General features: G+C 36.4%; 1 protein-coding gene across 1 annotated transcript; it reads left to right on the top strand.

Annotated features, from left to right (window-relative positions):
* Positions 1-1,565: 1,565 nt before the first annotated feature.
* Positions 1,566-2,036, top strand: LOC149213917 (putative 2' cyclic ADP-D-ribose synthase BdTIR). Its single transcript, XM_089389211.1, has one exon. It carries the CDS (start codon positions 1,566-1,568, stop codon positions 2,034-2,036), a length of 471 nt encoding a protein of 156 aa, XP_089245337.1.
* Positions 2,037-12,062: the final 10,026 nt, after the last annotated feature.

A 12,062-nucleotide genomic window follows, 5' to 3' on the forward strand; every position in this document is an offset into this window, starting at 1 on the left:
TTTATGTTAATTCTTCTAGGTTTTGGTGTTTGTTGAGTATATTTCTTGATCAAATTTGTCCAAAATTTGGTAGAGATTTGTTGGAATCACAAGTTCGAGTGGTGAAGTTTACACAATTAGGGGTATATTTTCTAGTCAAACTCATCCAAAATCATCTATAGATTTGTTGGAATCACAAGTTTGAGTTGTGGAGTTTGCACAATCGAAGAGCCCCAAGACTCTTTCAATAATTGAATTTATTTATGAATAAAAAAGCATTTTTTGTGACTATAGGAATCAACAACTAGGTCGGTTTCATACTTACATGACACAGGGTCACATTTCCATTATAGCCCCTAGGTCTTTACTTATATGCACTTCATTCGAATTTACCTTACTCATAAACCTTCATTCGAATTTACTTTCCTCATAACATTTCATTTTTACAAAGCTTACCAATTAAAATACCCACAAAAACTCAAAAACCAATTTAAAAAAAAATTAAAATCAACTTAAAAAAAATAATTATTACTAGCACACTCTGCACTTGTTACTCATCAAAAAACAACTACATTCTCAAACACTTATTATTTTTCATAATATTTTGAATAAGAAAATTTAAAATATCTCTACACTTATTACCCATAAATTAGTAGCTATATTCGTCACAATATATACTTGTTACTCATCTAGAAACATCTTCATTCTCTGCAGCAGCGTCGACTAATTTTCTTTTTCACCATTAATGGTGTTTTAAACTATATCCAATTTTATGTTAAACGAGATTCAGCGTCGACTAATTTTCTTTTTCACCATTAATGGTGTTTTAAACTATATCCAATTTTATGTTAAACGAGATTCAAAAATTCCTACACGGTATGATAATCAATCATATAATTAAAAATAGTGCAGCTTCGAAGATCCCTACACCATATAATTATTAATCAAATAATAATTAAAAATTAGAGCAGCTTCGAAGATCCCTACCCCATATAATTATTAATCAAATAATTGAAAAAATAGAGCAAGTTGGAAGATTTCTACCCTTTATCATTATACGTAATCAAATAATTAAAAAATACAGTGGGTGCATTTGAAAATAATATTTAACCGAATAAAAGGAAATATGAAATCACCGACCTTTTAAATAAATTAAGTACGATGCATGTTCAGCCTTTGATTCTCTGCGAATTATCAAACACGCCTTCGAGGATTTATATTTCTGCGATTTATATTTCTAAAGTCGTACAGGCTTACACCACATAATTTATCCAAACGAGAAGGAAGGAGAACGAAATCGTATTTATTGGTAATTAAATAAGAGAGATTGGTTGGTGTCAAGTTTGTGGAAAAGTCTTGCCTTCATGCATGGTGGGTAAAATGCCAACCGCGCATTTTCGCTAAAAGCCTTTGAAAATTTTCCTTTTTATTAATGAATTCGTAGCATTTCATTATAAATATTGGATTGTGTTAAGTCCCCAATACCCATTGCTTATTCAGAAAGCATGTATTTTGCTACATTGAATCCTCAACAACTGTAAGAGATTATTTATCTTCATTTTCCATTCATCTCAGTTGTGTCTCTAATGGCTTCTTCTTCCAATCCCATTGCTACAGCTGCAACCACCAGGGGCAACTACTACGATGTTTTCTTGAGTCACCACAGTCTCGATGTTAAGGAAACTTTAGCAAACCATCTCTACAACCACCTTATTGTCCATGGACCGCGTGTCTTTCTTGACAAGGAGGCCTTGCAGGTGGGAGACCACATACCTTCTCAGTTAAAGGCCGCCATTCTCTGTGCGTCCATTCATATAGCAATATTCTCCACCAATTATGCAGAGTCAAGTTGGTGTCTAAATGAACTCTTGTTGATGTTGGAGTCACGGAAAACTATTATTCCCATCTTCTATGGCATGAAGCCTGATGGACCTCGGTGGATGCTCGGTGGAAACGGAGTGTATGCTCGAGATCTGAGCATTCTAGAAGGGAAGAAAACAATTGACCCTCAGTCTCGTCTAGAGAAGCCAAGGTATGACCCCACTACTATCCAATAATGGAGGAGCGCTCTTTCTCACACTGCAGATTTAGTGGGTTTTGTGGTGGAGGCCGAGGCTTGTAACATGTAAGAACCACTAATTCTTCAGGCTTGAGCACGAGAACTATGCTGTGCTCAATCTTGGAAGGAAAGAACTATACGTTGCATAGTGTCAAGGGGAAGGGTTTCATCTTAAGGGTTGGAATTTCACAATGCACAGTTGAGGAAGGTTGGATGAGGCTAAGTTGTTGGGGAAATTTCTAAAATTTGGCTAAGTGTGGGATCAATGAGCTGATGTGAACAATGATATGACTTGAATGTGATCACACAATTATAACACTTAACAACACAAAAAAATAGATCATCCATGAAACATGAACAACACATTTCCCTCAGTATGACAACTTTGTGACGACTCATGACAAGTACGACGCTAAAGATACACTTTGTGATGACTGTGCCGAAACTTGTATGATAATGCTTACAACTTTGGGAATGAGTCTGACAGATGTTTACATGGTAAGATAAAATCATTCACACAAAGATAACCCCTTGAAGCCACCAAAATAGGCTTTTATATGTTGTGCGACACTTGACATGTGAAAAGACGTCATTTTTCTTTTCTTGCAAAAGGAACCAAAACACTTAAAGAAAACATATGGAATGGATCTCAATGTTTACGGAAACACTATACAAGATCAAGGTAGGCTTAGAAATTTGGTGTAGGCAAAATTTTTGGAAGGTGTTGTAGCAGTGACAATGCTTGGCAACACACTAGTATAATTCCATCTTCTCTGTCTCAGTTTATCTCTTTTGTTTAGGGTTTCAATTCTTATGGAAGTATTGTTCATTGTGTTGATCACTTTGGCTTCCTGACTTACCCTGCGAATAAACATGGTCACCCCTTTGTGCCTTCCTGGTCGAACACTGATCTATATTACAAACTTGAAGGTTTATTGAAAATTTGCATGTAAATTTTATGTCTTTTAGGCAATGGATTAATTTGCAAAAGTACATAAATTAATAGTTTTTAAAACTTAGTTTGCATCATAAAAACAGAGACAAATATACCATACATAGCAATACAAGACAACCAAATGATAAAGGAGTTCACCCCTCCTGGGGTACATCTCATGGTCCAGCTTCCAAATTTGGGCCTCTTTCATTAAGTGCTCAAATTTGTGATTTCATGGATTTACAATTCTCAAAATGTAAAAATAATGTCTACGATGATTCCAGAACGATAAAAAACCCCAATCTAGGCTATTTTTGGGCTTAATTTTTCCAAAAACTGAGAAAGTTATGCTCTAGAGAAGTTTTTGTTATTGATTGGTCTACAAACTAGACTTCCCTGCTAACTGTTCTACGAATTCCACCTTTCTAGGAATTGCCAAGTGACTTTTTTGCCTGGCACTGACAAGATTCACGTTGTTTCAGGGGCAAATTGGCAAACGCTTTAAAATCCCAATGACCCCTACGGGCAGAAAATTTGGGTCACATGGGTCATACGCCCGAGGGCTAGGGCTAACCGCTCAACCTTGTTGGTATACGCCCCATGTACCTCGCATTGTTGATTTTATGGTTTAACCTGGGGTTGGCTTCTTGAACTCCGCAATTGTCTATTGGGCACCTTATCTTTTCCCAAGCCCGTGGTTCCATCGACCCCATGTGACTTGGGCTTGGGCTATACCTTTAGCCCCTTATTGCAAGTGCTTCAACCAATCAGGCTTGGTCCTATGGCAATGCATCTGCCCTCGCCAAGGCCTTACCCATAGCCACCCTTCATTACACCATTTCCTTCTACTTTGCTTTATGGTTATATAAGGGTTCCAAAACCTTCGGCTGAGGCTAAGCTCAAGCCCTCGACACCCTTCCTTCTTTAATCTCGTGGGTGTAAGGTGAGTGGGGGCTAGGGCTTAGCCCCGACCCCATTCACCAAACAAACAACAACAAAAATTTAAATACAACTTGGCTTCAATAATGGTTAAGTAACATTTGTAGCACAATGCTAGAGTGTTGCACTATCTTCAAGGATAATTTTAGGGGCGAATGTTTGCCCTTTGGGGAAATTAAGGGGTTTTAAATTTTTAGTGGGCGAATATTTTGTATCATAGTAAATTTTTACAAATCACCTCAAATAGCCCACCTTATTTTAAGGGAGAGGGTAAAAAAGGTAAATTTAGCCCTTGAAATTAGGACTTACAACCTTCCATTCGCCCATTTTCAAGAATAGGTTTTATTTAAGTGAATCCATTCGCCCATTTTCAAGAATAGGTTTTATTTAAGTGAATCCTATGGGCCAAATACCATATTTATAAAAGAGGTATGGTAAATTAATAAAAATATAAATAAATGAGAGGTATGGTAAATAAATAAAACATTTTTTATATTTACTCCATAAGTCACCTTATATACATGTAAGGGTGTAAACAAATAAAAAATAAGTAAAGTTGAGGTATGGTAAATAAATAAAACTTTTATACTTACTCAAAAGGTATGGTAAATAAATAAAAATATAAATAAACTAGACCTCGTTCTATTTATGAAGGCTCAAGAAAGAGGTTTTATTTAAGTGAATCCTATGGGCCAAATACCATATTTGTAAAAGAGGTATGGCAAATTAATAAAAATATAATAAACGAGAGGTATGGTAAACAAATAAAACAATTTTTTATATTTACTCCATAAGTCACCTTATATTTACGAACACTCAAAAAATGGGTTATATTTAGGTGAAACCTATGGCCAAAATACTATGGGACAAATACCATGGACTAGATCGTTATTAATACCATGCAAAAAACCATTATTAACCCTAATATTAGAATTAATAAAAATAAAAATGGCACATGGTATTGACCCATGGTATTCACCAAGGCACATGGTATTGACCCATGGTATTCACCTGTAATGTAGCCTATTTAAATGGGGGAATTAAACTAGCATGTAGCCTATGCTAAGATTTACTAGGACTTTACAAAGTTTTATTATTTAGTGAAAGACTCGCCAAGACCTTACAAGATTTTATAATTGAGTAAAATATTCGCCATGCCTTGGTGAGAAATTCGCCAAAAAATTATATATACATATTATATTATTGATAAAATCGCCTTCCATTTTTCCTATATACCATGGAGATTCGCCCATTTATTATATTTATAAATTTAGGGGGGGTTCTTAAAATTTTCTTTGACTATCTTACTATATGTCTCATGTTCTATCCCCATGGAGACCAATTCGAGCCATAATTTTTTTTAATCAACCCCGTGGTGCCATGTGGCAACCTATGTTTGGGCCACATGGCACCCAATCATTAGGCCAACAAAACATTCAATCAACCAATCATAAACTGCCAATTCGAACCAATCTGGTGAGGCCACTTGGCAGCCTACCATTGGCCGAGAAACACAGTCAGTTTGCCAACTCAACTTGCCGAGTCAATGCATGGACTGCCCAGTCAGCAATCCTACACTTCAACCTACAAAAAATTTACTTGTTTGCGAAAACAATTAGAACGTGATCTCCAAATCATACAATATTAGTTTTGAGAAATTCAATCTGTGTTAGATTCAAGTCATCGAGATCTACATTTTGGAACCGGTTTTGAGCACTTTCATTTTTTAGCATGTTACTGATCCCTTGGATCACTCCTCCCCATTAGAAGCTTTTGGACCTCTAAAAGACTATTTGAGTCAACAGAAAAATGAGGGTACAGTTCCCTCACCCTTCCAATCTCAATTCATTTGGCTTTGCTTGGATTTGTACCTTTGAGCCCTACATGAAGGTAATCCACATTTCCTCTTCTTGAAGTTCTTATTTTTTTTAAGGATAGTATCTTGCTGCAATTCTTCAAGATATTCGGGAGAGAAATTTTCTATTGAAGGAATGGAACATTCTCTCTGTAATATTTAATCAAAGGAGGTTCATCCAATTTCAATTTATCTTCACCTTGAAGCTCTTCTTTGCTAATGCAAAGCCTTACTTCATCTTCAACCTGAAAACTATGGTCAACACAATGCTTATCATGTCTAGCCTTGTACTTGGCTTGAACCTTCACCAAATTTTGTTGTACCATCTGATTAACTAACTGAATTTGTAATAATTGATTAAGTTCTAATGAAAAAAATGATGTTGTATAGATTTTACCTTTCAATGAATTGAAGTCTTTCTGCTACTTGCCTCCCCATTAAGAGACATGTTTCACCCTTGTCAAAGCATGCAATGAAGCTAGCTTTGGCTTGAAAGAGATTTTCCATGTATCACCTTTAGCAAGTCTTATTTGATGGTAACCACTTCACAAGTTCAACTTAGTGAAATAAACAACATCCTTCAATTTATTTAATAAAACATCAATGCCAGGAAGTGGATAATGATTCTTCACCATGATTTTGTTCAAAGCTCCAAAATTGACACACCATGATCACCATTGCCATGTACCATCTTTCTTCAAATCCAAAACATTAGGAGAGCCACAAGGAGATGTCACATTCTTACCTTTTCGATGAAAACCATCATTCAACAAACCTCAAAAGCTTCTTTTGAATGTGTCTTCAACTACACTGAACTCCTTAGAAAGCATGCGGAAAGATCAAAAGATTTTATTTTTTTACTGAGTTTTCCAAGTAAGATTTCTCCATCCATTCATCGATTGGATCGTAAAATTCATGACAATCCTCTTGAAAACCCCAAAATATTTGAAAAGATGAATTTTCAATTAGAGGCACAGGATTATGATGAGAATCTCACGATGCAAAATATATCTAATCATATTTAGCAGACATGTCAAGGTAGTGAAGATTTGACATAACCATCAGTGAGTGCGGAAGGGCCTCACATGCTTGACAAGTACCAATATAGTGAGATGTTAAACCAAAATTATCAAAGGGTGTAAAACAACTGTAATTGGATGTATTGATGGGAAAATAGTAAGTTGAACGAAAACCATTAGAGATAGAATCATGATTAGATGGGCTAATTAAAGCATCAGATTCCCAACTTGTAATTACCAAAGATAAATCAACTTGAACAATTTCGCAAATGATCTACATAATAGAATCATCTTCCTCACATGATAAGTGTAACAAACCATTTTCTTGTAACTCATTACACACTACACTATCATTTTAATCGTCGAAAGAAGTAAAAGTAATTGCTAGTATAATGAACATATGAAACTAGTCAGGGTAAAACGTGTAAAGAAGAATTTTATTTGTCAAATAATCCATGCATTTACTCACACTCAAGAGGATTTCAGGTGCGATGAAGAAAAATATTAGCATCAAAATATTCACAAGAAGGATCAAGAGCTAATTGTTTTCCAAAGGATGTGATATGCATGAATTCATTGGACAAAGATAATCTTTAGAATAATAAACTTCACAATTCCATGCTTTTGTAAGAGACATTGTAACAACCCTGGTGAAAATTCCATGTAATAAAAGTTAACAAAGGAAAAAATAATAACCACAGTTGATGGGACACTTTTTCCAAGCTAAACGTTGGGTAAAACATCCTAGTGTGGGTGTTCATCAGTTTATTATAGCTAAGCAAATTGGCAAAGGCAATGGTTAAGGATTGAAAAAGGAAAAATTGCATTTTTTGCACATTTATTTATGAAATTAATGGAAATTAGGAGAAAAGGAAGGGGAAAGGTCACGAGTTGCATGTGAGGAGGAAAATGAAGAAAATAGAGGCCTCATTAATAAAAAGGCGTCTGAGGATCAATTGGTAACCTTTTGTCAGTTTAGTTTTGGAGCTCTCTCATTATTCTCTCTCTCTCTCCCTCACTCACTGTTGGACACTTAGATTTTTATTGGAGAATTTTGGCATTAGATCAAGAAAGGAAAAGAAGGCAAGAGGAAGAAAAGATCAAGGCATGAAAGGAAGGATGAAGCAACTACAATAGGATTCTTTGTAAGTATTGATTTGCATGTGTATTTTCTTGGCTAGATTTGGCATGCATGGTATTGCATATGGTTCTTTTGTTGTTATGGCATGGGTTTTTCTTGGTGTAACAATGTTTTAAGCCTAGCCTTGCCATTTCTAGATATCCATGGTGTGATGGGGTTCTCATGTTTTGGTTGAGCTAGATTCCTGAAAGGATTCGAAGTTGAGTGACGTGGATCTCCGAATGATAGAGTGTGTGGAATAGTGGTCCCTAAATTGAACTGTGGATGATGGTAAAGCCACTAGCCTAGTGACCCCTGAGCCAAACTATGGGTTGTGGTAAAACCATGATTGTGTTGCCTCGGTAGGCCTAGGAATCCTTGACAGTGAATGACAGGATAGATGGTAAATCTAAGAGGTGGTTTTCTCTCTGTTGGGACTAGTAATCCTAGGTTTGACATATGCGGTAAATCCAGGAGAGTGGGTATCGATTTAGGACTTAGTGATCCGAGTTTAGATTGTAGTAAAGCCTGAGAGACTAGGAGATAGAAAAATTCCTCATGGTGCAGGTGGAGAAATCTAGTAGCATCCATGCTTGTTTGGCCTAGTGATCAGGTGGATATTATGGTAAATCTTGTTATGACATGTTTATTGTGTTGGCCTAGTGATCCGGGATGGATTATGGTAAAGCTTGGTTTCTATTGATGAGGGTGAGGTGGTTTAGCCTTGGGATTTCCCGGTTGGTTCTTTTGGTTTGAGCCCCACATTTATGCTTGGAATATGGCACAGGGGTGAATGGATGAAGAGATATTTGGATCAACCATTCTATGGTCGTGTGGAATGTGGTAGTCCCATCCCGGGTTTGGATTTTGAATCATTAATGAAAGGGTATTTCTCCTTGTATTTCTATATGTATTATACTAATTTATATGTGTATCATATGGTTGTGATTTCATTGCTATTTCTACTGCTATTATGCTAGTTATGTATGTGTTTTATGGCAGTGGTTATGTATGGCTCTCATCATATTTTTAGTTGTAAATGACTGAAAAATATATCTATGACCTGATAGATGATAACACAACAAATGATATGAGGGAACAATGGTCCTTAACAATTGTTTGCAAGGTTTTATCTCTCCTAAAGTAACTAAACCTCAATCATTAATTATCATCCAGGTGATGAGCCTTAGTATTGCAGCAAGAATGTTGCAACTCCTAGGGCTACCAGCTTTACTTTATCAACCCGGGGTTTCATACAAACTTAGAGGTGACAGTGCTATATGAACAACAGATGCATCATTATACTTATGTCACTTCTCCAATAGGGAACTTGACCATTAGGGCTCCAAACCATTCTTCTATTGGACTAAATGGATTCTGATTACTGACAGTGTAATGTAAAACTAGTTCTAGTGCAGGAAAAGTAAATTCTTACCAATTCAGGAAATGAAAGCTGCTAACTTGTAAATTCTATGAAATAACATAAATCATCTAGCTATGAAATGAAACAAATATCTTGCAGGAAGGAAACTATGTTAACCTTGTAATTGATCATCTAGCTACCAAAAATGCTTGAAAATAGGAAGTTATTATATCATTTCAAAATACAAGCATGCATGCATTAATTATCTCATTCACACTTGTAGAATAGATAAAATTCATAATTGCTAAATTCAAAAATATAAAAGCTAATGCTATCTTATCTTGCAGGAGGGAAAGGAATGAAAATGTTGGTCTAGGTGGTACTTATAGTCACGGACTCCAAGATGAGGGATTGACCTACTCCTACATTAGGATATACTACCATTTCAGGTCAAAATAGGCAGCTACAGGTTTGCTATAGGAAACTTCTACATGATGTCTTGAACTGCTACAAGATGTCTAGTATTGCTACAGGAAGTTTGCTGAGATGTTTTTGGAGGATAATAATGGTGAGATCAAGTGTTAGAAGGGTGCATGATAGTTGTGGAAGGTGTATGGAAGGTGAACATCACCCAAGGCCAAGCCCAACACTCCAATAAGTTTGGACTTTCCTAATACAACTTGCTTACAGTGGATGGAATATAGAGGTTTGGAATATGGCTGGTATGCGTCAACAGAAGGTGGAGGAGACCTAGGTGGAGTTGGTTGGAGGTGTCCCTTTCTGTAGATCAAAAATCCCTACAATAAAACATGTCTCTCTTTTCATTTACAAATTATTACACGTCAACATGGAAAAGATGAGTTGAATTTAGAAATTTTCGTCTAACTATTGTTAAAGACTAGATCTATGGAATAGACTACCTTTTAAGCTACAACAATCTTAAGAAGCAAACTAACAACTACAAATATTTCCAAGGAATCATAAACAATTATCTAGCTAAGAATGAAACCTAACCTAGGCAATGAATAAAGGACAAACTCTATTTTTGGGTTGTGAGAGTGAGGTCCCCTAATCATGATCCCATAGGGGAGATGAGATAGGGGTCACTGTCAAAAGATTTTCTGGTATATTTTCCTTCACTAGACTGCAACACTAATCTACACTTTAAGCGAATGAAAGCATGGATAAGCAACAACTTTGATCAAATTTCTAAGATAAAAAGAAAATAGAAATAAACCTTAGCAATAAATCAACATTCTAAGCTAAGAATACAAATACAAAAGAGAGGAAATTTTGCTGCTAGAGTTGGACCCTAACCCAAGAGCTTCATCCTTCTGAGTCAACTCAGTGTTGGATCAAAACAAGATTTCTCATTATCATAAAAATGTCAGATACATCATAACAATAATAGTCAAATGTGCTTCAGCTTAATGGCCTCTTGGCTACAACAAAATTTTGAATCCTAATGAGTCCCTTGTCTTTCTTATTTAGAAAAAACCGAAGCTACCAATAGCTCCCTAGAAAATAGGGATACTAGGATCTCTAACTCAAGAATAACTCTTCCTTGAATGACACTGTCTTTGTTGCCAATGAACTCGGGTTGCTTGGATGTCAGTGACCCGAGCTGATGAGATAGTGGGAGGAACCTTCGACTGATTTGAGGAGGTAAGGAGGGAAACCACTTCCTATAATATCTCCTTGATTTCCTACTCCGATTCCCTGCACTCAAGTCAACTCAAAACTACTCCAATTTCCTGCATTTAACACACATTAGGCCATAGGACATAGTAACTCAATTTTACTTTTCTCGTTAAGAAAAATATAATAAAATATTTTAATAAATGTGAAGAAAGGCAATTTAATAAGTTGGAGAGTGGAATTGTGACCCATATAGTTTACCTATTGATGAGCCTCATCATCACCCCTACTGAAACTATTGCTCATCCTTTGAGCAACCTATTCATCTATATACATGTCCTTCATAGCCCTGGTGACCTCCCTGACATCCCAAGCTTTTGTGGATGGTGTCTCTTCCTGAGGATAGAACCCTACATTTTTCTCTATCTCTTCTCACTGCTTTCTTTCCTCTTCTTCCTTCCTACCTTTCAGGAAACCTAACAGCAAAGGCGGACTGAACTCAAGTCCAATCCAATTGACCTTCAATCTTTGCATAACATTTTTATACAGGGGTGTTCTCTCTAATAAATTCCCCAATCTCTCAGGAGAATGATACTCCTTGATCCTGAGACTATGTGGCAGGTTATTCCATATCCTTTTGTATGCTTGTTGGCTCTCAGTCCCCAATATTCTTAGAGTGTCCTCAAAATGGGAGGTGGCCTATTCTTGGGTAGACCTGTATCTTGGTGCAACTTGAGAATAATTGGAAATGATATTGTGGTTACTAATTATAGCACTTGAATTTATGTGCTCTTCCCTCATGTAAAGGGGTTCCTTTTCCTCCTTTTCTACTATTCCCTTCACCTCCTCAGCTCTGGCTTCCTCATGACTCCTCCATGATGTAAGGGACATTAGCTGCAAGTCTCCCAACTTTGCATTGGGGTGCCAAAAATTGAGTTCTATTAAGTAAAGGTTGTGTAGGTACAATTCAGATACTTTGGCCTTGCCTTCAAGGGTATTCTTGTCACACCAATCAACAAATTTCCTGTAATACTAGAATGGCATGGTCCCATGTGGTGCCAATGTCTTAATTTGGAACTGCATCCATTGGTATTTGAGGTAAAGTGCATAGGATTTAGATGACAATTTGCATTGAAGTGCCTCCATGGAGAGGCTT

The sequence above is a fragment of the Pinus tabuliformis genome, chromosome 1_1 (assembly GCF_031772625.1).
Source record: "Pinus tabuliformis cultivar Carrire ecotype Pingquan chromosome 1_1, CPIR1, whole genome shotgun sequence".
In the NCBI taxonomy this organism is placed as follows: domain Eukaryota; kingdom Viridiplantae; phylum Streptophyta; class Pinopsida; order Pinales; family Pinaceae; genus Pinus; species Pinus tabuliformis.

Coding starts and splice junctions, on each gene's coding strand:
- LOC149213917 (XM_089389211.1), top strand. CDS start 1,566: ATGGCTTCTTCTTCCAATCCCATTGCTACAGCTGCAACCACCAGGGGC.